This window comes from Cyprinodon tularosa, unplaced genomic scaffold (genome assembly GCF_016077235.1).
Source record: "Cyprinodon tularosa strain WSP-4 unplaced genomic scaffold, ASM1607723v1 ctg592, whole genome shotgun sequence".
NCBI classification, from domain to species: Eukaryota; Metazoa; Chordata; class Actinopteri; order Cyprinodontiformes; family Cyprinodontidae; genus Cyprinodon; species Cyprinodon tularosa.
Window position 1 is genome coordinate 118,883 of NW_024039332.1, and position 23,137 is coordinate 142,019.

The 23,137-nt window shown below is 37.8% G+C and overlaps 1 protein-coding gene across 10 annotated transcripts in view; it reads right to left on the reverse strand.

The window, feature by feature from the left end:
• Positions 1 to 23,137, reverse strand: part of LOC119797649 (rap guanine nucleotide exchange factor 6-like) — a 187,952-nt gene that overhangs the window by 18,182 nt on the left and 146,633 nt on the right. For 6 of the 10 annotated variants that reach the window (XM_038306814.1, XM_038306811.1, XM_038306817.1 and 3 more), the window contains 10 exons: positions 21,597 to 21,704; positions 21,306 to 21,509; positions 19,395 to 19,503; positions 18,078 to 18,321; positions 13,732 to 13,743; positions 11,440 to 11,597; positions 7,240 to 7,254; positions 4,779 to 5,019; positions 617 to 784; positions 217 to 432 (listed from right to left, as the gene is read on the reverse strand). In XM_038306814.1, the coding sequence (XP_038162742.1) occupies positions 217 to 432; positions 617 to 784; positions 4,779 to 5,019; positions 7,240 to 7,254; positions 11,440 to 11,597; positions 13,732 to 13,743; positions 18,078 to 18,321; positions 19,395 to 19,503; positions 21,306 to 21,509; positions 21,597 to 21,704 (1,475 nt within the window). The remainder of the gene's footprint in view (positions 1 to 216; positions 433 to 616; positions 785 to 4,778; positions 5,020 to 7,239; positions 7,255 to 11,439; positions 11,598 to 13,731; positions 13,744 to 18,077; positions 18,322 to 19,394; positions 19,504 to 21,305; positions 21,510 to 21,596; positions 21,705 to 23,137) is intronic. The other 4 variants (XM_038306816.1, XM_038306815.1, XM_038306812.1 and 1 more) reach the window with 3 other exon arrangements.

Consider the following 23,137-nt stretch of genomic DNA (forward strand, 5'->3'; position numbering starts at 1 on the left):
GTTTCTTCTCAAATCCAGAAAAGCTAAAGAAGCAACTAGTAAAGGAACCAAACTACAAGGACCCACTGAAAGGAAAGTCCAAATGCTTATATAGGACATACAGAAATAATAGAATCAGACTGTGTCTGGATCCTTCAGCTATTATTTTTAAGCACATCATAATGACACAGAGACTAAGTAAAGCAGGGACCATGTGAGATTTTAGACTGAACTGACCTGATTATAGCAAACATGGAGTTGAAGTTCTTGCACTCCCTGCAGTGCAGCGCGATCTTGATAAAATGCTTGATGGTCTTCATCCTCTTAAGGGTGTTGGGCTCCTTCAGGATCTCAGAAGCCACCCAAAATGTCTCCTGATTCATCACCTCTTCAAACTGTTTTAGATTTGTACATCCAGCAGATGAGTCAAGTTTGAACAGATCCTCCACATACCTAATAACAGAACCAAGAACAGAAAATAAAAGTATGCAGTAGGATGGAGTAGATTTTCATTTTCCCACTTTAAATAAAATTTTTGGGCTTTAGTTTATTTGAGAGTTTAAATAAAAGCTTATTCATGGAAGTGGTATGAGGTAATTAAGGATATTATGTTGTACTGAAATCCCAAACTGCATACTCTGTGGACTCGATGTTTCTGAAGAGTTCAAAGTCTCTCATGGAAAGCTGGGCAGCGACCTCCATGGTGCTGAGCTGCAGCAGAGAGATCTGACTCTCCCTGAGGAGATCCTGGGCGTCTTCATCTGAACACAACGTCTCCGTCTCCATGTTGTTCTTCAGGTAGTATCTTTATGGAAAAAAACGGAAACACGGTGAGCTGAGGCACTTTAGCAAAAATATGTTCTTTTAAAGGTGGGGTATGTGATGTTTTCTGGAGCATGTTTTTACCATACTGATTGAAAACCTCCTCACGAGCCCATTGCGCCAACTGAGATAGAATGTTTGGAAAAAAAACGAAATCTTTTAGTCCAGTGTAGAGGGCGTAGTCAGAGGAAAACGCTAACCAATAGAAGTAACTATCATCCCTACTTCTACTGGTTGCTGGCACGCCCATCAACCGTCAGCTCTGAGCTCTCCCCACCCCTCCCCCCTGCGCGTTCACAGACTCGTGACCCCCCCCCCCACCCCCCCCAAGTGCCGGCGCAGGAGTCATTTCAGGTAACTCCACCCTACCGTGAACTTCAAATGCTACTAGAGAGCTAGCTACCTAGCTATCAAGCCCAACTCCACAGATTTATCTCACACAGCCAGAGAGAATATTGACTATGGCAGAAAAGACGACAACAACGGGTTCGAAAAGAAAAGGCAAAACTGTGCTTGAAAAAGCAACAGCTATGATAAAAGCAACAGAAGAACGAAACAGGACGAGAGTGGTAATCGGTACAGCTTTCCAACGTTGGCGTCAACTGAAAGAAGACAGGGGACTACAGACGGATGCTAAGGTGGCCTTGTTTCTACTCGATAGGTAAGACAACGTTATGTTTTCTTATATGTTGAGATAATACTTGGTTACTTCTTATTTACCACATTAGTGAGAAAGTCAAAGATGTCGACTACATGCAATGTCCCAGCATGTTTCTCTAGCTTACTAGCTCCGTCTGAAATATTGATTGCTATCATGGCACTATAAAGTATTATCCTCCTTGACGCTGCATTCCTGTCCAATCCATGCTTATAAACATTTTGTAAGATACGCGAGGTCTCGGCCTGTTTCGTTCTCGTTCTCGGGAACATCCGAACATTCTCGACTGACAGCAGGCGCGTTCATGTAATTTGGAGGCGTGGTTTCGTGGGGTGGGCTGAAGGTGTGTATTTTCAAAAATGTAGCTGGCAGGAACCGTTTATCCAGGATCATATACCCCACCTTTAACTGTCCTAGTTTGGAATCTAACAACAACGTTGACCATTTTTAGAACTTTCTTCACCTTTTTCCTGCTGTAAAATGTTTGTAATGTCTGTTAATGTTTATTTTTTTCAAAATGTCATTTGTGAACTTGGCCACTTAGTTCTCCAACTAATGATTAGCATTACTCAACATTAAATGTCTTCCGATAATGGATTTATTTTTCAAAAAAAGAGGATGAGGACAAAAGGGGAGGAGAAAGATGTTTTAGCAGAAACTTCTATTAGAGCTTGATTTACAATCTTCAACAGCCGGCCTTCCATTTCCTTCTATATGCTTCTGTGTTTATAAATCTAACCCTTCTACTTCCCCTCTAATAGAGCCGTAATGCAGCCGTCCTGGAATGCAGACCCTCTGAGGATTCAAGGCCTAGAGTGTGCACTCTTCAGCAGTAAAGTGTTGGCATAGACCTTGGTCTAAATTGATCAATAATGCTGAGAGAGAAGCTGGAACCAGAGCAATAACAGGCTGTGATGTGACTGAGCTAAGTTCACTCACAAAACACAACATGTGAAACAATATTTGCTTAAGGTCGAGAAGAAGAAGAGAACCAGTTTTTATTTATCCATTACTGTTTGTTCTACAAGATGTTTGGGATCACTGTCCTGTTAAATGACTGTCTGAAGCCACATTTATAGTTCGCAGATAGAGTCCACTAGATTTGTATGTATAACCTCCAGAAATATAAAAATGTGACTGGTTTGTATGATCAAACAAGCTTCTCAGGGGTTCAAATGATAAAGATGCCCACAGCATCACAAATCCTCCACCATATTTCACAGTCTGCATCCATTTCTGTTGCAGGCATCCTGGGACAGCTTCATCAGAGCAAAGAAGGTTTTCAGGTTTTCATGTTAAAAATCTAGCTATTAAATAACCATTTTTCCATTAGTTAACATGTAAATAGCCTCTAATGAATAATACTGAGTACTATTGAGACCTGGTGAACACTCACAACTCTTGTTTTGGTCTTCTAAAAATGAATTCTAGAGGGTTTCTTATATTTTTTTACCAGCTTTCTTGCTGTTAGATGTAACATGACTACAAAGGGTCTCATCAACCATCTTAATCTGTGAAATACTAATGAAGATTGCTAAAAACTTGATAAAACTAGCCTTTTGATTCAGTGTGAAGGTCAAGGAACACAAGGTAAAGCTGCAGAACACCGGCCCTCTAGGTATTCAGCTTCAGACAACTGCTTTACTATATTAACTTATTTCATGCATATACTAAAGGACATGGCGAGTAGGGGGGCTTCAATAACCTGAAGGACTTTTCAGAGTGCCTGTAGTTAATTAAGAAACCAGATAATAGACTATAAATTACCTATAGAGAAGAAAAAGATCAGTGAGGTGAAGAAGGGTATATTTTTAAACTTGGAAAAAAAGGGAAAAGGAAAATGAAGATAGAGAAGGCAAAATTGGAGATAAACAAAGTTGTTTTTATAAATCCAGGCCCTGCAAATAGCGAGAGAGGGTGCTGGTTATGTGTGTATTGTGTTGTTAGGCTCCTCTCCCTTCACTGATATGTAGGCTGACAGCGTGAAGATGGCCCGATTTTGGCTAAGCCTGCCACTCCCAGAGCTTCTGTCAATCAGCAGCAGCAGAGCGGAGGTTAGAGGATGGCTGATTCAAAGAGGCAGAGCTGGAGCTCTCCCAACTGTCTCTGGTAAATGAGACCTTCTGCTGAAGGCTATGAATGAACACACTGCTGACACTACAAACCATACCAACAAAGTCTCTGTAACAAGCATAAATGCTACCCAATCTTTACGTGAGAAACTGAAGGACTGCCTCTGAAGATGAGCGAAGATTTAAAAACAAAACTAATATGTATATATTTGCTTTATTAGTATTTAGATTAGAATATTAAAGTAAAGGCTGTTTTTTAATCGTCACAGATTTGATATGTTTGCATGATGTGTGAAAGAGCGTATGAATTATTCCATACGTGCCACTCTGTCTGCAGAGGCCTCCGCCCCTGACAGAGGATGAAAAATTCATGCTAGCCTTGTTGGGAGGAGACCGACAAGGGACCCCCAAGAGAGGAGGAGAGGGAGGAGAGATGGATAAAACCGTGAAAAACTAATGGAGGAGGCTGTGTCTGTTGCTGCAGCCCCATTTCCCTCTTTGTTCCTCCAGGTTTCAGATTAAAAGGGGAAGATATATTCTAACAAGAGTGGGGACTCTTAATTTCATTTACACAGGGAGGAAATCAAAGGTTTGTGACGATCTGGAAAATATGCATCCCACTATATTTTTGCATTGTCCTCCAAGATCAATGCTAATGCTAATCGTTTTCTAAATTAGAGCTTTGTGTTTCTGTTTAAATGCCACTAAGCTACAGCAGAGTAAGTTTTACAGACTCTTATTCAACTGAAGGAGTCCTACTAGTTTTCATTCATGTTGTGTAGCCAGAAAATGTTGACTTAATTGAATAAATCCGTGTGTCCTCAGGAACAGAGATCCAAACCTCTCCTCAGGAAGGATTTAATCCATATCATTGCAGCGGACATGAGCTGCTTCTTAACAGAGCCAATCTGATGCAGACAGTGTGAAATGTGCCGCGGAGTAAAGGATTTAGACAGGAATATTCAAGTCTGCCTCTTAGTTCTGTTAGTTAAACCAATCTGGAAACAATCAAAGAAAGAAAAGGAAGCTGAATTTCTCATCTATTAATCTGGGTCTGAAATCCTGTCGTCTATTTCCAGCCCCTTTCTTTCTGAGCTTCTCAGAACGCTTTCAGGAATGAAGGCCTGCAGTGTGAACACAGCCACAGTCTTTGTTCTTTGGGTATTAAAAAAGAAAAACTCTTTTTCATCTCCATAGGAAAATAAATTATGATACCTAACATCAGCTCAAAATGACAGTTTCTTCACCTGCCGTTCAGCTGAATCCGATCAGCCAGTTTGGAGAGCTGGTCGGGAAGCCGCCGCTGCTTGATGACTCCCTCTGGGCTGACTGACACCTCGCAGAGGGAGTAGGTTTCAGGCGCTGCCAGGAGGCCAAACTCATTGACAGTATGGGCGACAACATCCTTGGCAGTAGTGTCCTTGCTGATGATGATGTAGCAGCTCTGCTGGTCTGCCTTGAACACCCGGATGACCTGGTCTGGGATGTCTTCAGAGCAGAAGAAAGGACGCAATTTGACATTAAAACATTGGTAAGAAAATGGATGCATGAAGCTCCAACATCGAAAGCAATCATCTGAATACTTAAGATGTTTTCACTCATTTGCTTTTATAATTGTAATAATAATCAATAATAAGGCAAATTTTTAGTTGCTGCTTAAAGTCTAATGCAAGGAAATATAGATTAGACTCCACCAGCCCGGCCAGGTGTTTTGGTCTGACATGGTTGCCATAGTCCAGCCTGTACATAAAGATGCTGCAATGTCTGAGTGTTCAGATGATAAAACAGCAGCATGTTAGTAGAAACAAGCTGCTTAAGGCAAAACCTATAAAAGCGCAGTTAGAGTAAAAACAGATAATCAATCATCTATACTAGGAGCTCATTTTTTAGCTCCTTTCAGATTGTTGTGTTTATTTTCCATGAAGGGTCAAAGCATTTCTATAAGGGTGTTTTCTTTTTTCTTTTGTCGACTAAATGTTTTTGGTTATCTTTGATCTTAATTTGTTCATCTTTATAGTGCACTGATCATTATTTTGACACCCATTGACTATTGCGTGCATATAAGATTTAATAATGTAGGCATAACTTACACCACAACGATCAATTTGATCTCTGTTTATAAAGTAAATATCCCCGCTCCAAACCGCAGAAATAATTGATATAAACAGAATGGAATGCCTTACATTCTGAGAGAAAAAAATAATTTGACCACATTAACTGTAAAGAAGCTGCCTATATAGTAATTCTAACTCCATCTCATGAGTTTAATACAATAGATACTTGGAGATAAAAGAAACACATCAATAAGTGAACTAAAACTAAGACATTTTTTCTTTAAAAAGGGTAGAAAAATATGCTAATGAAATAAGATTCCTACACTTAAAACATGTCTTTTCATTTATCTGCTCAAATGAAGGGCAAATTAACTTATTTCAAGAAGTGTTTGTATATTATGTTTTTTTCTTCTTTTTCATTGAGCAAGTTGGTGATATCAAGACAAAAATAGAATGATGTTATGATATACAATGATCTTTCAAATAGATGCACTATACACCAAAGGATGCATTATAAGCATTAAACAAACTGCATGCACATGACAAGCCTTAATTTTTCACAAAATGTTTTTCAGGATTTTACATTTGGACCAATATTACATCATTTTTATTTTTGTAAAATATCTTGAATGTTTTCTTTTCTCTGATTTAACAGCTGATCCTAATTTATAAATATTCCCAGGGAAGCGTATTTATGTTTCTTTTTCCAACAGTAGAGTTAAGAATTAATCAGCTCTAACCCCAAGTTAACTTGACGAGCCATATTGATATTTTGACATTAGCCTCTTTTCTTGGAGATAAACGACCACTTTGTAGAGAATACGCTTATTTATATTAATCCCATAACATTTACTGTATGCGACAGACAAATGGCAGAGCCAAAGATGGAGGCTTTATTCTGCCGCTCTTCCTCTCCCCTCAGGCCTGAGCTCACAGCCAGCAGAAAACTGACAGTTAAGTGGTGTGGAAGCTAAATGCTTTGTGTCTTATGAGCTGTGATGACTTGCGATTAAAGTGTGCAAAGCTATGAGATAAAAAGTCACCTATTATATCCCCTGAGAGGGAGGAGAACCAATCCCAATAAATCCATTGCTGCAAACCTGACCTGAATGCAGGGTACATTCAGGCTCCCATATCCGATGAATAAAATTACTCACTATGGTATCATTTATTTCTACTGGGAATCTTTGACAAATTGAAACCAATGATCGTTTCATACACTGTATGATTGGTTCTGGTATAAAAATCCAACTACAGACATGTTCTACAAAGATCAACTTTTCTTCCTGTTTTTCAAATCCAATCGAAAACCAGTCAATTCCAAAATAATCAGATATTATGTGTTCTATTCTAAAATGTACTATGAGTACTTCGGAATGAACATTAGGATAGTTTTATCTGATATTTGTAAATAAGTTGATTTATTTTTTCAAGCTTTTTCATTATACTGTTGGAATTTCTAATCTTGTCCAGGTTTGCACCTTTAATGGAACCACAAAAAACAGAAAAACACAGCGTTCTTTAATATTGTGCTGATTAGATTTAAAGACAGAAACTCAATGTTCACTATGTATAAAGTCGAGAAGAGTCGAAAGAGTAATAAGTTAGGGGGAACATAGGGGGAAAGTCAAATACTAAAGGTATATAGACTTACAGTAGAGTCCAAGAGCTGGGAAAGCAGTGGGGAAAAAAAGAGAAACTATAGTAAGTATAAATGTGAGAGTGTGCCTTGAAACATCAGGATAGAAACAAAGTGAAGGAAAGACCAATTAAGCTGCTTCTCCAGTCTGTAAATGAGGGGAAAGCAGAGATGCAGGCTTATGACTCAACATCTCAACACTACAACACCTGTTTGGAATCAGAAAACAAGAGAGGAACAAAGAGACAAAGTTAGAAGAACAAACAGAATGTGAGGAAACAGGTCTACAAAGGGTGAATTTAAAAATCTCCACAAAACTGACAAAACAAAAAGCCCCGATGGCTTGAGCCCCCTTCAGTCATCCTGCAAAGCAAAAAAAAACCTTGATATTCATGCTCTACTTCTCTAATGCTGACAGACTGAGATGTCTGAGGAAAAAAGATTTATGAGCCAAATGGCATCACAAGTTAGAGAATAAATGACAGCAACCCAGAGCTTCCCTGTTGTGAATATTGATGGTTTTTATCAGACTAATTAAGTCTCATTATGTCTCCAAATAATGCTCAAAGGGTTCCTGCAAGCTGCAGTAGGTTAATTTAAGATGTTTAAGACCTTGTTACTGTAGGTTATACACCAATTATGAAACAGGATCAGAGTTTAGTTCAGAACTTGCTTGAAAATTATGTTTAAATTGACCATTTGAGTCTGTCAACTTTCATTGGTGTTTTTCATCTCCATGTTGTAAATATAGGTTAATTATTATTAGCATACATCTATCGGTAAAGTAAAACACAAAAGATGCACAAACTAAAGCGCAGGACAACAGAAATTGCAGGATTTAAGTTAACAGTGTCTTTGTTTCGCTAAGGGAGTGCTGTTTGAAAAAAAAAAAAAACATTCAGCCTTGACACGGTGATCTATTTTACCCTTTTAACTTAGTACAGAATAAGATTTATAACAGTCACTGACAAAAAGCTTTTCAAAATTGATGGCGGCTTTAATTTTTCAAGTCAAGCCCATTAAAACACAAATTTTCCCCATGCTAAAAATGAAAAAAAAAAAAAAAAAAAAGGAAAAAGCCCTGAATGAATAATCACAGAAAGTTTAGATGTAGTCTAAAGCAATTAAATCCTTAATGTGGAACAGCTGCATGGATTGAAGACTTTTTTTTTTTTTTTTTTTAGATCCTGCTGAGCCCATTGTTTATATACACCGTTCATTCTGATCTAGTTATTTTTAGTTCCATGTTTGGTTTATATTTGTTTCTTTGTGGCAAGTGCAAAGGATTTCCTGATTTGGTTAAAAAATACCAATATATCCTAAAATAATTATGATCTGCAATAAAAGAAAAAGGATCTAACTGGAAAAAGTTAAACCATAGAAAACAAAAGGAAAAAACTATACTAACTACTAACCTGAAATAAATGAGGCAAAGTGAACAACAGAAAGAGGTAAAACTTTTAAATTCTTATATTGATGTAATTATAATCAGGTGTTTGAATGGGATGTTTAAATCTGCAGCACATCTTTAGTTAAACGTTGAACCTTAGCAAAGGGAAGGAGGGCAATATGAAATAAGTTATGGTGGTGGGGGATCAAGGGTCACGTAACGCCTACAAGCAGGAGTGTGTGTCTCAGAGCAGCAGCTTAAGGAATAAATGAGGATCACGTTCACCATAAATCGATGTCACATTTCTCTGTGTGCTCTTTGACATTATGTCTGCATACACATAAATAACACATCCAGTTAGTCCATATTAGTTTGTATAATTATAGGCTCAGAAACCTTTGTGACCGGAGTAGATTAAAGACAACCTTTTAATGGCTCCCTAGGTTAATTCTTGTCAGAGAAACAATATGGAAATACCCCTGGGATTTTTTTTTCTGCAAGCCTTCACAGCCTCCCTGTACATCAGTGCCTGGTTTGTTTCAAGGGTAGATGTGAAACCTGACAGTTCCTGTATTTTCAAAAGGAAACAAAGAAATAAATATGTGTGTGAAGACATTGAGTTAGTATAACTATATCTGAAGCGGCTGCATCAGGCTATTTTTTTCACAGGAGCTGCAGCTGGTTTGGAGAAGCTTTCTGAGATCTGAAGTCCTTAACTTTATGGTTTTTAGTCCGGTCAGCGATGGGAAAATATTTTAGAGAGATCATCAGCTGTAACTGTGATTGCTAACTAGTTCAGTGAAGAAGCAAAGCAGCTCTATGAGGTGTTTTCTACCCAAATTCACGGTGCTTCCTTAAAGTATTTGGATTTTTTCCTTATCCTATTTATTAGCAGATTTTTACCAACATATCCTTAAATATAACACAAATCTGCCAAAGTTGCTCCTTTTATGTTGCTTTCATCGTTTCTTTTAGTTTTATTATTAATAGGATTCCAGAGATAGTTCTGATATGAGACATCAGCTCTGGGGAGCAGAATTTAGGTCTCGGTTTCTTCTCTTCCTCTTTTCTCAGAAATACCCCAACTTTTTTCAGATGCTCATTTATGCAAAAGGCTGCAGAGAGAAGCCCGAGTGGAAATGCAGATATAACGAGATCTGTATGCAGGGTGACACCAGTCAGTAGACTATGATAATAATTTGTCTTTGTCTCCTATCTGCGACAGATGAATGGAGGCAAAAATCTAAGAACATCCAGTCATAAAATATGAATTAAGGAAACCTTTCAGTTCACCTCAGAGGTGCAGCATGTCCTGAATATTTTTACGCCAATATTGATTCTGATATGCACAAATAAATGTTTACAAATATTGTATCCAAGCAGCATTTTAAAATCAAGAAACAACATACACTGGTAATAGGTTAAGGGATTTTTTTGAAGCTCGAGAGGAAATGCAAACAAGGCTGATCAGACAGTGTCGATAAGAAAACTAAACAAAAAGTTCAAAATCATTTTCTATCTGTTAGTCTAGGTCCATTAACAGGGTTACAGATCATGGTACAAACAAACAAACAAACAAAAACGTGCAGAATGGCCTCTATGATCTTCAATCTATAGAACATCTACAAAATGATCACCTCTCCAAGCACTAACAGCTGGAGCAGTCTAACCTGGCAGTAGCCAGATTGAAAATACCTCAAGCTGATTGGGTGACATGTCACCTAGGACCCGCCTTCCATAATAAGCTTTCACCCAATCGGCACAATGATCACAATAGGATTTGTCTGCAGCTTCTTCAGTGTTTTCTCAACTAGTGGAATAAGATGATAAATCTAACTTTTTTCAAATCTTGTCACATGAAAAGCACAGACTAGAGTCCTGCAACGGGTCGGGTACCCGCGGGTCCCCGACGGGTCACCAGCTAAAATGCTCTTTTGCGGGTGAAAAATACATAAAGAAAAATAAACGGGTACGCAGGGTTGGGCGGATATTTTTTTAGTGCGCAGCGTACTATAGCCTATTACTTGATGTGTTAACAGGTCGGGTTGCGGGTTAAATATCAACGGGTCGGGTCGGGTTCGGATTTGAATTGAAGATATCCGCGGGTGACGGGTCGGGTTCGGTAGTCATCCTAACGGGTTCGGGCGGGTGCGGGTTGGTAAAATACGACCCGTGCAGGACTCTAGCACAGACATCTTCCCCATCTACAAATGCAGAAAGTGCTTCTCTTTGCTCCTTTTTTAAATGAGAAACTGTCACTATTTTAGCAAAAACCAAGTCAACTGTGGTATCGACAGGTGAGTCTTCAAGCATAGCCATGTTAGTAATGCCCCGGCAAGGCCCTTCTGACTGTCGTCAATACTACATGTCGCGTCCCATAAAACGCTGCTGGCATGTATTTTGTCTGACTCGCTGGTTGTTACTAGACGGAAGTTTGTCAGATTTAACTTGTTTCCCTTTTCTGTGGTTTCTGTGGTAGAGCATCAACCAACCTTTCCAGTTCTTGCCATATATCATCATATAAAATTGAAAGGCCCTAATCAGTATTTTAACAAACTTGTCCACTTCTATCCAAGACGATGTATTCAAACATTGCAGATGTTTTGGGTTGTCTGCTGTAAAGTCCACTGTAACAGTACTTCCATACGTTTTTGGGTTGAAGAAGCAAGAAAAGCTCCAGAATTAATAAATTGAAAATTTCACCAAGAGAGAAAAAGTGAGTTTAACCACATCAATATGACCTCACGGTCACTGTTGCTTTCTTCTAATTCGACGTTTTACATAAGAGAGAGGGGGGGGAAAAGCAGTTCATTTCTGTTCCTTACCCGCGGGGTTGGAGAAGTCCAGTACGCTGTTCGCCGGCTGCAGCAGGTCAGGGCTGCTTGAGGACAGGTTTCCAGGAATGGGCATGATGGCTACGCTGTGACGACACTGTTTGGTTCCCACAATGCTGTCATCCTGGGACTGAACCAGGCCGCCATCACTACAGAAAGAAATCAGAGAAGGCGCAGTGGGATGAGAGGGGAGAATTAAAGGGGAGGAGATAGAATAACGCTTCCTCCTTTGTTATGAGTTTGGCGGAATCACAGCTTCACCCTAGAGCATATCGAAATTCATGACAGAAAAAAAGAACAAAAAAACGATAGATTTGATCAAAATTCCCACTGTGGCACAACTACAACACAAAGAGGAGAAGAATGTTATTTTGAACATATCTGCAGACATCACCTTACTGAGATTGATCTATGAAAATATTTCGAGGATCGGTGACAGAAAGTATGGATTCATGGATAGAAAACACAGGTTCACCAAACACAGACTCACAGGACCAAGACAGAAAGCGCACCAATGAAAATATTCTTTACTGAAAGGCAAAACTCCCGCTAAGCTTTTAGAGATCTAGAAGATCTACACATATTCACCAATAGAACATCGGTTCCAGAGCAGATCAGGGTAGACCAGCAGTAGCCTTTATACAGTTAGCATTACAGAGCATCAGTTGTGTTAGTAAAGTCCTGAATCTGTTCATAATAAGGTAAACGCCACACTTTGGCTATGAAATCATAATGCAAGACAATTAAGGTATTTCCTGTTAAGTAAAAATTAAATGCATGGTAACATTAACAGTATCTCTGAGGTTGAAGAGCTCATGTCCTCCTCCCTCTATAATTATTAAATCCTCCTCCTACTTTATATCTGTTGTAATTTAATTTCACTTACTAACACAGCCACATTATAACTGAACAAAAGGCTGATTTGTTACTGATTTACTGGGTGATAATAAGATATGTGGCCACCTACAGGTAAAAAGGTCGATAGAGAACTGAAAAGTAAATTTTGAAATTTATTCAATTCAGTTTATTTCTATAGCGCCAATTCACAACACATCTCAAGGCACTTTACTGTTCAACCAGATCATACAGTCAAATTTATTCAAAGTTTTCCCTCTAAGGAAAACCAGTTGATTGCATCAACTCATTCACTCAAATACAATCCCTCACACTAAGCATGCTTGTAGCGACAGTGGAGAGGAAAAACTCCTTTTTAATAGGAAGAAACCTCCAGCAGAACCAGGCTCAGTGTGAGCGGCCATCTGCTGAGGCCGACTAGGATTGAAGGAGAAAGGAATTTATGAAAGTTTTACTTTAAAAGTGCAGAAGAGCTCGATAAAACCAGTTTGCAGAGGAAGTGAAGAAAAGAAAATACTGTTTACATCAGGATTAATAGGAGAAGGAGAGAAAGCTAAGTGTGTTAGGTTGGAAGACAGGTAGAGGCTCAAAGACAAGCGACGACTCGTCATCTTAAATGGACCATAGCAGTGATTATATTTACCTATCGGAAAATGAAATACCTTTTAACTAAGGAGAGTATGTCTCCTATGTACATCTGTCTTTAAACTATTCAAATATGTGCAAATCTACAGATTTCATCAGAAGAAATTTATTTTTATTGCACTGCTTGACAGTCAATACACATATAACTGAGATTGTTATAAAATGCATGTTTTAATGCATTTATATTCTGTTTTTCCCCCCTCCATCATATCAGATGTTGGTTCTACATAGAAATTTATATTGGTGTCTGCTGATGCTGGTCATTTTTAAGCATATCACTATCAGTCCAATAAATTAGCTTTAAAAACCCATGTTCATCTAGTTGCATTTTGTTACAGATGGGGGAGGGTTGGTCATCTGTTCTGGTCAGCAGAAGTCAGCACTGTGGTCGTTTTATTAATGTATTCCTATTTTAAATGACAGAATTCTGGGCTGTTATTTGTCATCAATGATCGGAAATACTCAGTAAGAATTAATATTTGGGCTGAGGATATCTGATAATGGTTCTAGACTTCTTAATTTCAGGGGAAAAAAAGAAGAATGCTTTAAGTCAGACTCTAGATTCTGGAGTCTCATTGCTGCGGAGTTTAGATTCCACATATTCTTCCCAGACGACACAGGAACCAATTAAACGTCCAATTTTCAGGAATCAAAACAGGGTTAGTATTGTTGATGAACGTGCGTGTGTTTATGTCTTTGTTAAGGGGCCTGCTGAGCGCAGGTCTGCACATGGATACTGAAACACATTTGGAGGATGGGGATAAACACAACAAAAGCTCTTACCCAAACAGGCCCCTGAAGCAGCAGAGACAGACAGATAGAAGAGAGACAACATTTAAAATCCATGAAAAACAGCTTATTTTGAAAAGAACAGGAAACAGGGCTCTGCTAAGGAGAAGCATTGAGACAAAAGCAGCTGTTGGTCAAAGCTTCTTCCAAAGACACAATGAAGAGCAGAAAAAACAGATCAGTTTGCCTAACCATAAGGAGGAATATAACAGCAGCTTTTGTGTCATTAAACAGGAAGACATCAGGATCAAATTAAAATAACATGAAAGAATGAATACGACACAAAGCAGAACATTTGTTTTTATTACTAATTCTTGGTTCAAGTAAAAAAGAGAGTCAACTCAAGTTCAACCTTTTTATTGCACTTTTATAATTGGAGTTTTACTAAGTTAGGTATGACTATAGTAAAAGAACAGAGTTAATGTTATTTTGGCTGAATTAAGGTGTTTACTAGGGATGCACGATATTGGGATTTTGTCCGATATCCGATATGCCGATATTTTAAAACTCATGTAGCCGATAACCGATATCGATACTGATGTTAAAGCTGGACAAAAATAAGTAGTCATTGAAAATAGCAGTTTTGTTATCCATTTCTGATACTTTGAAAAATAATATGCTTAAATATATTTTCATATGCTGATATCAAATTGATTTTTAAAAACGCTTTCAACACTTTCAAAATCTCGTGAAATTTAATCTTTCTGTTACAAACTCTCGTGATATTTAGCAAATTCTTGTGAGATTTTGTTAGTAAAATAGATCGATACCGCGTCAATATATCAACATATAAAAATATGGCAAAATTTTGTGGATTTTCGGGGGATTTCGTAGCATAATGATGACATATAGCAATATTTCGTTAGTAAAAGATATGGTGTTTTTAAATGGCAATATATCAGCATATGAAGATATTGTGATATTTTAATGTATCAATATTTTTCCCTCGTCTTTAGAAGTTTTTAAGTCTGTAAAAAAGAAGTTTTTGAGGAAGAAGTAGTAGTATTTTTTATTTTTTTTTAGACTGTAGAAACTCAGAAGCTGATCAAATATCGGGTTAAATATCGGTGGGGTGGCAGATGTCCGATATTCAGTTTTAAGGCCGATACAGGCCGATACCGATAGGGGGCCGATTATATTGTGCATCCCTAGTGTTTACCACCACACTGCACTTGTTTTGGAGCGTTATCTAGACCGGAAAAAGGTTGTGACGTTAGATAGTCAGTATAAACCATTCAAAGGCCTCCATCATATTTCATGGTTGTAAAGATGTTTTTGTTTTTCCTCTACAAGTCCTAGCTTTTATTTGTGGTCATCATAAGTGACAACAACAAAAGAAACAACTCTAGAACAAGCTTATCACACATGTTGAGGTCATCTACTACAAGTGTGAAAGACTGACACTAATATAAATTAGTTACTTAATTTGCACACATTGGGTATTTATTAAAATAACAAGATGGTGGACTTCCTGTCATTGCTGAGCAGAATCAACTTGTCATAAAATAGTGCTCAAAGGCCTCTAAAAATACTATCTGTCAAAATACAAACTCTGCATGGATGTCTTTAGGTTTTAGAGGAGATGCTTAGATGTGCTTTCATTTTATGGAGGCTTTGAAAGCGGTTTATGATTCTTTTTTTTAATTAATCAAAAATATTAAATTCTGCAAATAAATATACTGTATCACCCCCAAACATAAACATAAATGATTAGAGAAATTACTTCTACCTTAAAATATACTCAAAGCAGGAAAACTGAACTTAACTGACAGACCCTCCAGTTTAATCACACTGATTGCCCTTTGATGTGTCAGATTTTAGCTCAATGTAAAAATGTATTATGTTACCAAGAATTAGGTTGTTGCATTGCACTGAAACTTCAAGCATTTTTCTAAAAGGAGACACATTATATTTAGGGGCATATTTAAAGTCTCATTTTATGTACTGTTTGCAAACACAGTCAGACATAAGTCTTATTTCCAACATTCATACCTCATAAAATGCCCTCAGGAACACATTTGCTCCAATAACCTGTTCTATTATCATATCTTATTACTTGAATCAGCCAATTTGTGGGTAGAGTGAGTGATAGTGGCAAAGGGGAAACTCCCTATTTGGTTAATGATTAAACGGTGGAAAACCTTTGAAAGATGCAAACTGCTTCGATCAAACAGTCAGCTGATGGTTTGTCATGAGACAAATCTAAGGGTTTCATGCAGATTATTTATTTTGGTGCACAACACCTAACTGTAAACTGAGACACCAGAAACAAAGGAGAGAGGACAAAGATGTACACATTGGGTACACATCCAAAAGCATTTTTGTATTTTTATCGTAAATTTATCTTAGATTTTCTCCTACTGAGGGCTTTTATGAACGCAGGACGCCAGATTCAAATGATCATAAATAATCCTTGTAAACGAGATGCAGTGCACCTGAGCGTAAGCAAGTGCCTATTCCCAAGAAATGCAAATCTGCAGAATTACCGCCCCGTTTATTCAATATAAGGGTGCAGATTCCAAGAAATGTCATTGAAGATGGAGAAGAAAAGTTTTAAAGGTTCGCGTATCGAGGCAGTAACAGTGGATAATTAATGACAAGAATTGTAAATTACATAATTGCACTGTTACAGAATTAAAAACTACTGATGGAGGCAAGAGGTGCAAAATATGCTGCAGATGTTTAATATGGGTTTTCCATCAACCAACATAAAAACGTTCTGTTAAATCTCCTTTTAATACACGAACACACGTGTAATGTACATCTCCAGACCATGTCCGTCATCCTTTCATCGTCTCTCACAACCCATAAACATGTATAAAATGTTGAAAGCAAAACTGATTTGATGACGTCAAACAGACCCCAACCCAATTATTCCACATGTAGTGTAATAACAAAGCCAAGAAATGAAAGGAATTCAAGTGTTTCCCATAGAGGAGCTTTGATTAACTTTCCAGCTATTGTCTGATTCAGATGTTTTTTTAACTGTAGATTAATCTGACTGTTCTTTTCTTCTATCTAAGCGAATAAAAACATAATTTATAATAACCAATTTGTATAATATATATTGATATAGCGTGGTAAAATGAACAATTGCTTCTAAGTAAAACAAATGTAGTCATTTAGTGAAAAACCAGGTTTGGATAACAGCTCACCGATTGTGCAACTCTACTCTATGTGTGAAGTGTGAAATGACTTGCTGCTTGTTCTTGTTGTTTAAGTATTATTTGTTATTTTTAATTCATTTGTTTTCTGTGTATTTAGCCTGTGTGTGTTTTAGCTGGTATTTGTTTTTATGTGTATTTATTGTTTCTAATGGCAGCTACTACTTTGCCTTGCGCACTTGGGTTCATGACAAATTTCCCCTAGGGGATAGTAAAGTTTTCTTTTCTTTTCTTTTCTTTTCTTTTCTTTTCTTTTCTATTCTATTCTATTCTATTCTATTCTATTCTATTCTATTCTATTCTATTCTGTATGTCAAGTCTGGAACACTCGTAAAATGTGTTCAAACCTGAGAGATTAGGAACAGGAAAAAATGGGGAAAGTGACATTTTCTTCCAAATCACTCATATTAACGTTTTGAGTGGAGCTAGTGCTTGTGAGCGGTTCTTGTGTTAGGGCCCGCCGAGTGTGTATGGGCGTTTGTGAATGAGTTAGTTGTCTAATTAACAGGGTGAGAACAGTATCTGCTGTTTCTCTGCAGCACTTGATGCAGCCTCCAGTTAAACGAGGCATGGAGAGAAAATGAAATGATGAAATCAAATCTAATCTGGATCACCATGTTACGGGTGGAAAATCCAATACAGCCTCGTGTGCAGAATTGTTCTGGCTGCAGCACACATGGCGGCTTGTTACGGACCCTGCAAACGGTTACATGATTATATGCTGATCATCCTGCTTTTTACTTTGCTCTTATTTCCCTTTTAACTGTCTTTATTTCATCAGCTGGAAATAAAATGACATTATTGAGAGTAAGGCTCATATAAACATGGTATGAAAGGGACTGCAGGCCAACACTAACTCACAAATACAGGTAACAATGCCAGCTTTAGTATAATAAGACTAGTCCCATGGTTTCCAGCTTATAACATAAAATAAAAAGAACACTGTGGTCAGAAATAAAAAAAAACTCAAATCATAAAATCTAAAGATGATCTGAGCCGACTAATCCAACAAATATCACTTACTGTGGGATTTACAGATATTTCAAGTCATGTTATATTCTTAAATTGTTTAGTTTCAAATAACCATCTTTGTTTTTTTAATTCTATGGCCAAGTATATTATTTCTGATAAGAAAAGTTTTGTTGTTCCTCATTGTTTCTTAGAGTTTGTGTTTACCTGAATGGTTTGGGTGGCAGTATACTGAAGCGTGTCTTTTCTAGCATTTTCCTGATCCTGTTTCGTCCCCCTGACACGGTGTTAGCTTTCATCTTGCGTGTGCTCTTGCTGTCCGTGGGGAACTCAATATCTCCAGGAAGATCAGCGATGGAGAAACGATTGCCTTTCTTCTCCTGGATCTTAGGAATGTGAGGGCCGCCATTCTTCTTTTCATGCACAATCCTGCTGAGGAGCTCTTTGAACACTGGATCGATGGAGGAAAATAAATAAAGTTTAGTGCTTTCCAAATGCTCCAAATATTTCCAAAAAGTTTTTTTTTTTTGTTAAATGACAAAAACAACTCAATATGATTTACTGAGAGTAAAACACAGGATGGAGGGAGAATGTCAGCTGGCTGTCAACTGATATCTGAAGAGTCAGTCTTTACCACCCCAGGAATTACAACACAACTGCAAGCTTTATACGGCACATCTATATCAGCTTTGTTAATCAAATCGAGTGTGGAAAGATTTACAAAAAATACTGTGTTGGTTTTCCTTCTGTAGCCTCTAACAGAGGGATCAGACTCCAGTCCTTAAGGGTCAGAGTCCTGCAACTTTAAGCTTTGCCTCAACTTTAACGCACCTGAGCTGAATGATCAGGTCAGGAGCAGGACTGACTGAGATCTTTTAAGACGAGGAGATAATTTGTCGTATACGTGCTGCATCCGAAGAGTTGCAGGATACCAGTCCTTGAGAATCCCTCTATATCAGGGTTCCTCCATTCCAGTTCTGGAGATCCGATGTCCTCCATATTTTAGATGCATCTCTGCTTCCACAGCTTAATGAAAGGCTAAATTACCTCCTCAGTATGCAGGCAAGTTCTCTAGAGTCCCGCTAATGACATGATTATTTGACTCGGGTGCGCTGAAGCAGAGACACATCTAAAAGGTGCGGGACAACATACCTCTAGGACTTGGTTGAATTTCCTTACTGGCAATTTTGTTTAATTAAAAACAAAATATAGATGGATTTCTGTGAGATTTGAGGAAATATAGCTACAAAACAATTGCTAATATTTTTAATACGCTCCTGTTGATGCTTAATAAATGTCTGGTTTCTTTCTTTTATTTCTCAGATATGTGCTACTTTAGGTTGGTCTTTCACATGAAACCAAACAATCTTCACAGTTCGGGGTCCCAACATGAACAAAATAGACAAGGTTTGGCAAGATTGCTCCACTATAGTTATTACTCACATGTTTGCTAGACAAGCAGTGAGGTGTGTTTTCAGCTTTTGGGACATTAAACATTTTGAAAATGCTTGCAGAGTTACTCACCAAAGATGTTTGTTTTCACAGTGAGGGAGAGGTGTGTGTTATGCTTAAGGATGTCCACTGCTTTGGATAAGGCGATGTTCTCAAAATTCTGACCATTAACCTCCATGATCTATAACAACACAGATGAAATAAAATGAGACATCTAACATATGACATTTGACTCATCATCACCATTGGGGATTGTGTGTAGCCTATGTGATAATAGATCTAAACATTCAATCCAAACAATCCATTTTCTTTGCTCTAAAATCCGAAGGGCAGTAATGAAACGGCAGATCTGTTGAGTCTCTGTTAATTCATTAATTAGATGTTAAGCTGGGTGGCATAAAGTTTAGAAAAAACTTTAATTTTTGTGTTATATTCAGAGGAAATCAGACTTTTTTTTTTTTTTGCAGTGGTTAAACAATTACTAAAATAAAATGTGAAAGATATACAATCAGCTACCATCAGTTAACCATAATATAAAAATATAAGAGGGTGCTCCATGGCTAACAACTGAACGCCAGAAATGTTTAGATAAAATTACCAGTTTAGACATTGCAGCACACTTAGAAACTGAAACTTTTTGAGGTGAAGCTGTGAGAAGGTACATCAAACGCACTAACTAAAGCTTGAATTATGCATAACTAGGTCCACATGGCCAAATTATGTCATTATTAGCCTCCACGCCCCTCCGCGTGGCGTCCGTTTAGATTGAATTCCTGCACCACGCATCTAGGAAGCCCCGTAACTATGGGACAGACCTGAAAACATGGCAGCTAGCAACAGGTCCTACTGGAGAGGGTTCACAAAAGTAAATATCTAAAGACATTCTGTATTTTACTCAATTTAATTCAACAGCAATCCATTCAAGTAAAAGGGAGTTTTTCCTCTCCACTGTGGCTACAAGCATGCTTAGTGTGAAGGATTGTATTTGAGTCAATGAGTCGATGTAATCAACTGATTTTACTTAAATAGAAAACTTTGAATCAATTCGACTGTATGATCTGGTGAACTGTACAGTGCCTTGAGATGACATGTGTTGTGAATTGGCGCTATAGAAATAAACTGAATTGAATTGAAGTAGCAATGAGGAATCTGTTATTGCAAAACTGAATTCGAGGCGTTTTTACTTTTCTGATTATCCTAAAATGCATTTCTGAGTATGCCAATGATAGAGACGCCCTTCTCTGTCATTCCGCTTCTCTCTCATTCACTGCAAGATAGAAACCATCAGCACCCCCAGCCCTGTGAGGATTACGGGGGCAGAGAAAAGGGATGGAGGGATCGATGGACATAAAAATCACACAAAGACCTGACACTAGATCTGAGAAACACCTTATCCTTCAGTGGTTCATCTGCTGCACAGTCAGTTCTCAGTAAAGAGCCTTTTTCGAAGTTAAAATACTACCTTATTTATCTATCAAATAGTGCTTTTTGATCATTGAATCTAAAGAGAAAATAAGTGTTTGTGATAGTTATTAATCATAAGATCCTTTTTTAAATGGATTCTTTACCAAGAGGCCTCATGAATCATTACAAAACATCATCCCTTGCATTTAGGAGCCTTTGCATGCCTGAATGCAGAGGCTCCTAAATAATTAATTAATAATTCATAGTTTACAGTTAAGAGGCTTAGTAGAAAAAAAGTTTCATAAACATATCAGATGTAGAGAAAATAAGTAAAAAATAAGTAAAAAAGGAATATTTAAACATCTACAATTCAGGGAAAAAAACTTGCAGAAAGCCTTCAGTGCCACTGATTAGGATCACTTACACTTGTTTTTTTATTTACAGACTCCAACAAGTGAATTATTGGCTACACGTGAGCAGCCTAGCACATATGTCATCATTTTGCCTTTTTAACTTCCAAGCATTAAGTAGCTGTGAAACCAGCAATAAAAGACAGATATTTATACACTTTTTGCTGACCTGATCCCCTCGCTTGAGTCCAGCCTCTGCTGCTTTGCTTCCTTCTTCTACAGACTCCACAAAGACACCAAATCCTCTCTCGCTTCCTCCTTGCACACTGAAATGAAGCTGCGACTCCCTGGACGCCTTCTGCAGAGTGATCTGTCTCCACTTTGCCTTGGCGGCGCATGCAATGTTCAGCAGCCGCAGATGGCCCTTCATTTTCTGACAAAGAGAAAGACAGTCAGGAAAACTGTGAACTACAAGGAGAGAATTAAAAGAAACATCTAACAGACCATTTCATGTTCTTACCGATGTTTCTAGATGTTTCTCAAATTCCTCAAGAAAGCGTGTCATGGCGGCGTCACCCTCAAAGTCATTAAAGTGGTTGTTGACCCACAACAGGACGATTCTTGTTACCTGTGCAACACAGAAGCTTCTACATTTAGAGGAGAAAAATCATCCAAAGCGTTCCCGTGACACTCTTTACCCTCTTTCATTAAAACCATTCCTAAAAAAAAAAATCATACTGTATTCATTTATTTTCACAAAAAATATTTTAAGATGATTTATTAAGAAACATGCTAATTACTTCATGTTAAGGTATACAATGCAACATTCATCCAAACATTATAGCAGATATTTTCAAAACGGGAATACTGTACCATACAGCACCAGGGAAGGCCAAAAAACTAAATGAAAGGCAGAAAGGACACAAGAAAGGAAATCCCCAAAGAAGCAATGAAGGTGGGACACAATGAACAAAAGAAAAAGATGTAGGACACAAGAGAATTAAGGAGAGAAAGGACTGAGACAAGGTGGCAGGTAAGAGGTGACAAGGAAGAATAGAAAGAAAGGCAGAGTAAAAAGAAAGGAGGATACTCAAGGAAGGAAGGAAGGAAGGAAGGAAGGAAGGAAGGAAGGAAGGAAGGAAGGAAGGAAGGAAGGAAGGAAGGAAGGAAGGAAGGAAGGAAGGAAGGAAGGAAGGAAGGAAGGAAGGAAGGAAGGAACATTTAAAGAGCACATTTCAGTAGCAAAACTATTCAAAGTGCTTTACCTGAGAATTTTATTGCAGTGAAATAAAATTACCACAAATAATCAAAGAGAATTCAAATAAATAATTAAGATGAGATAATTATGTAAATATAAAAATGTAAAGTTGGACTGTAAGCTGACGAAGGCCACTCTAAACAAAGACGTTTCCAATCATAATTTAAAGCACTTTATGGTAAAGCTAAACAAAAGGCTGCTTCTCAATATTTGGTACTTTTGGGTATGCAGAAAAGATTTGAGCCTGAAGACCTTGAGACAACACAATGATATTGTCAGAAAATAGAGACCTATTTGCAAAAGTTACTTCAGGTTTAGAAATAAGACTTAGGAGACCTAGAATTAATACCAACGTAATTTAACAACAAAAAAGGCCCGTTGTCAAAGGCAAGCATAGATTCAGCACTCGCTACTTATCCCAGAGCAAAATCACTAAAGGGAAACAATAGTTTCTGCTAAAATAACACCATTAGTTTTCTCAGGCAAATCTTTTACAAGTGTTTCTACATTCTGTTAACATCCTCTTATTAGATCCACTTTAAAGGTGGTGGAAATTGTAAGGCTGAATGACAACATAAAGACTATTGACATTACCACTCTAATCTTAGGCTAAAGTTGTTCTGGACAAGAAGAGTGGCGGGCATCAACAAATCAGTAGCTGGCTTAAAGATGGCTGAGTTGGCTGTTCTTGTATTGATCTGCAGGTGAGCAGCACAACACATCAATTTCTGATCGATAACTATGATATAAAAAAAAGCTAAGAGGTAATTTAGTTAAATACTTGAAACCCTTGCATTACATTA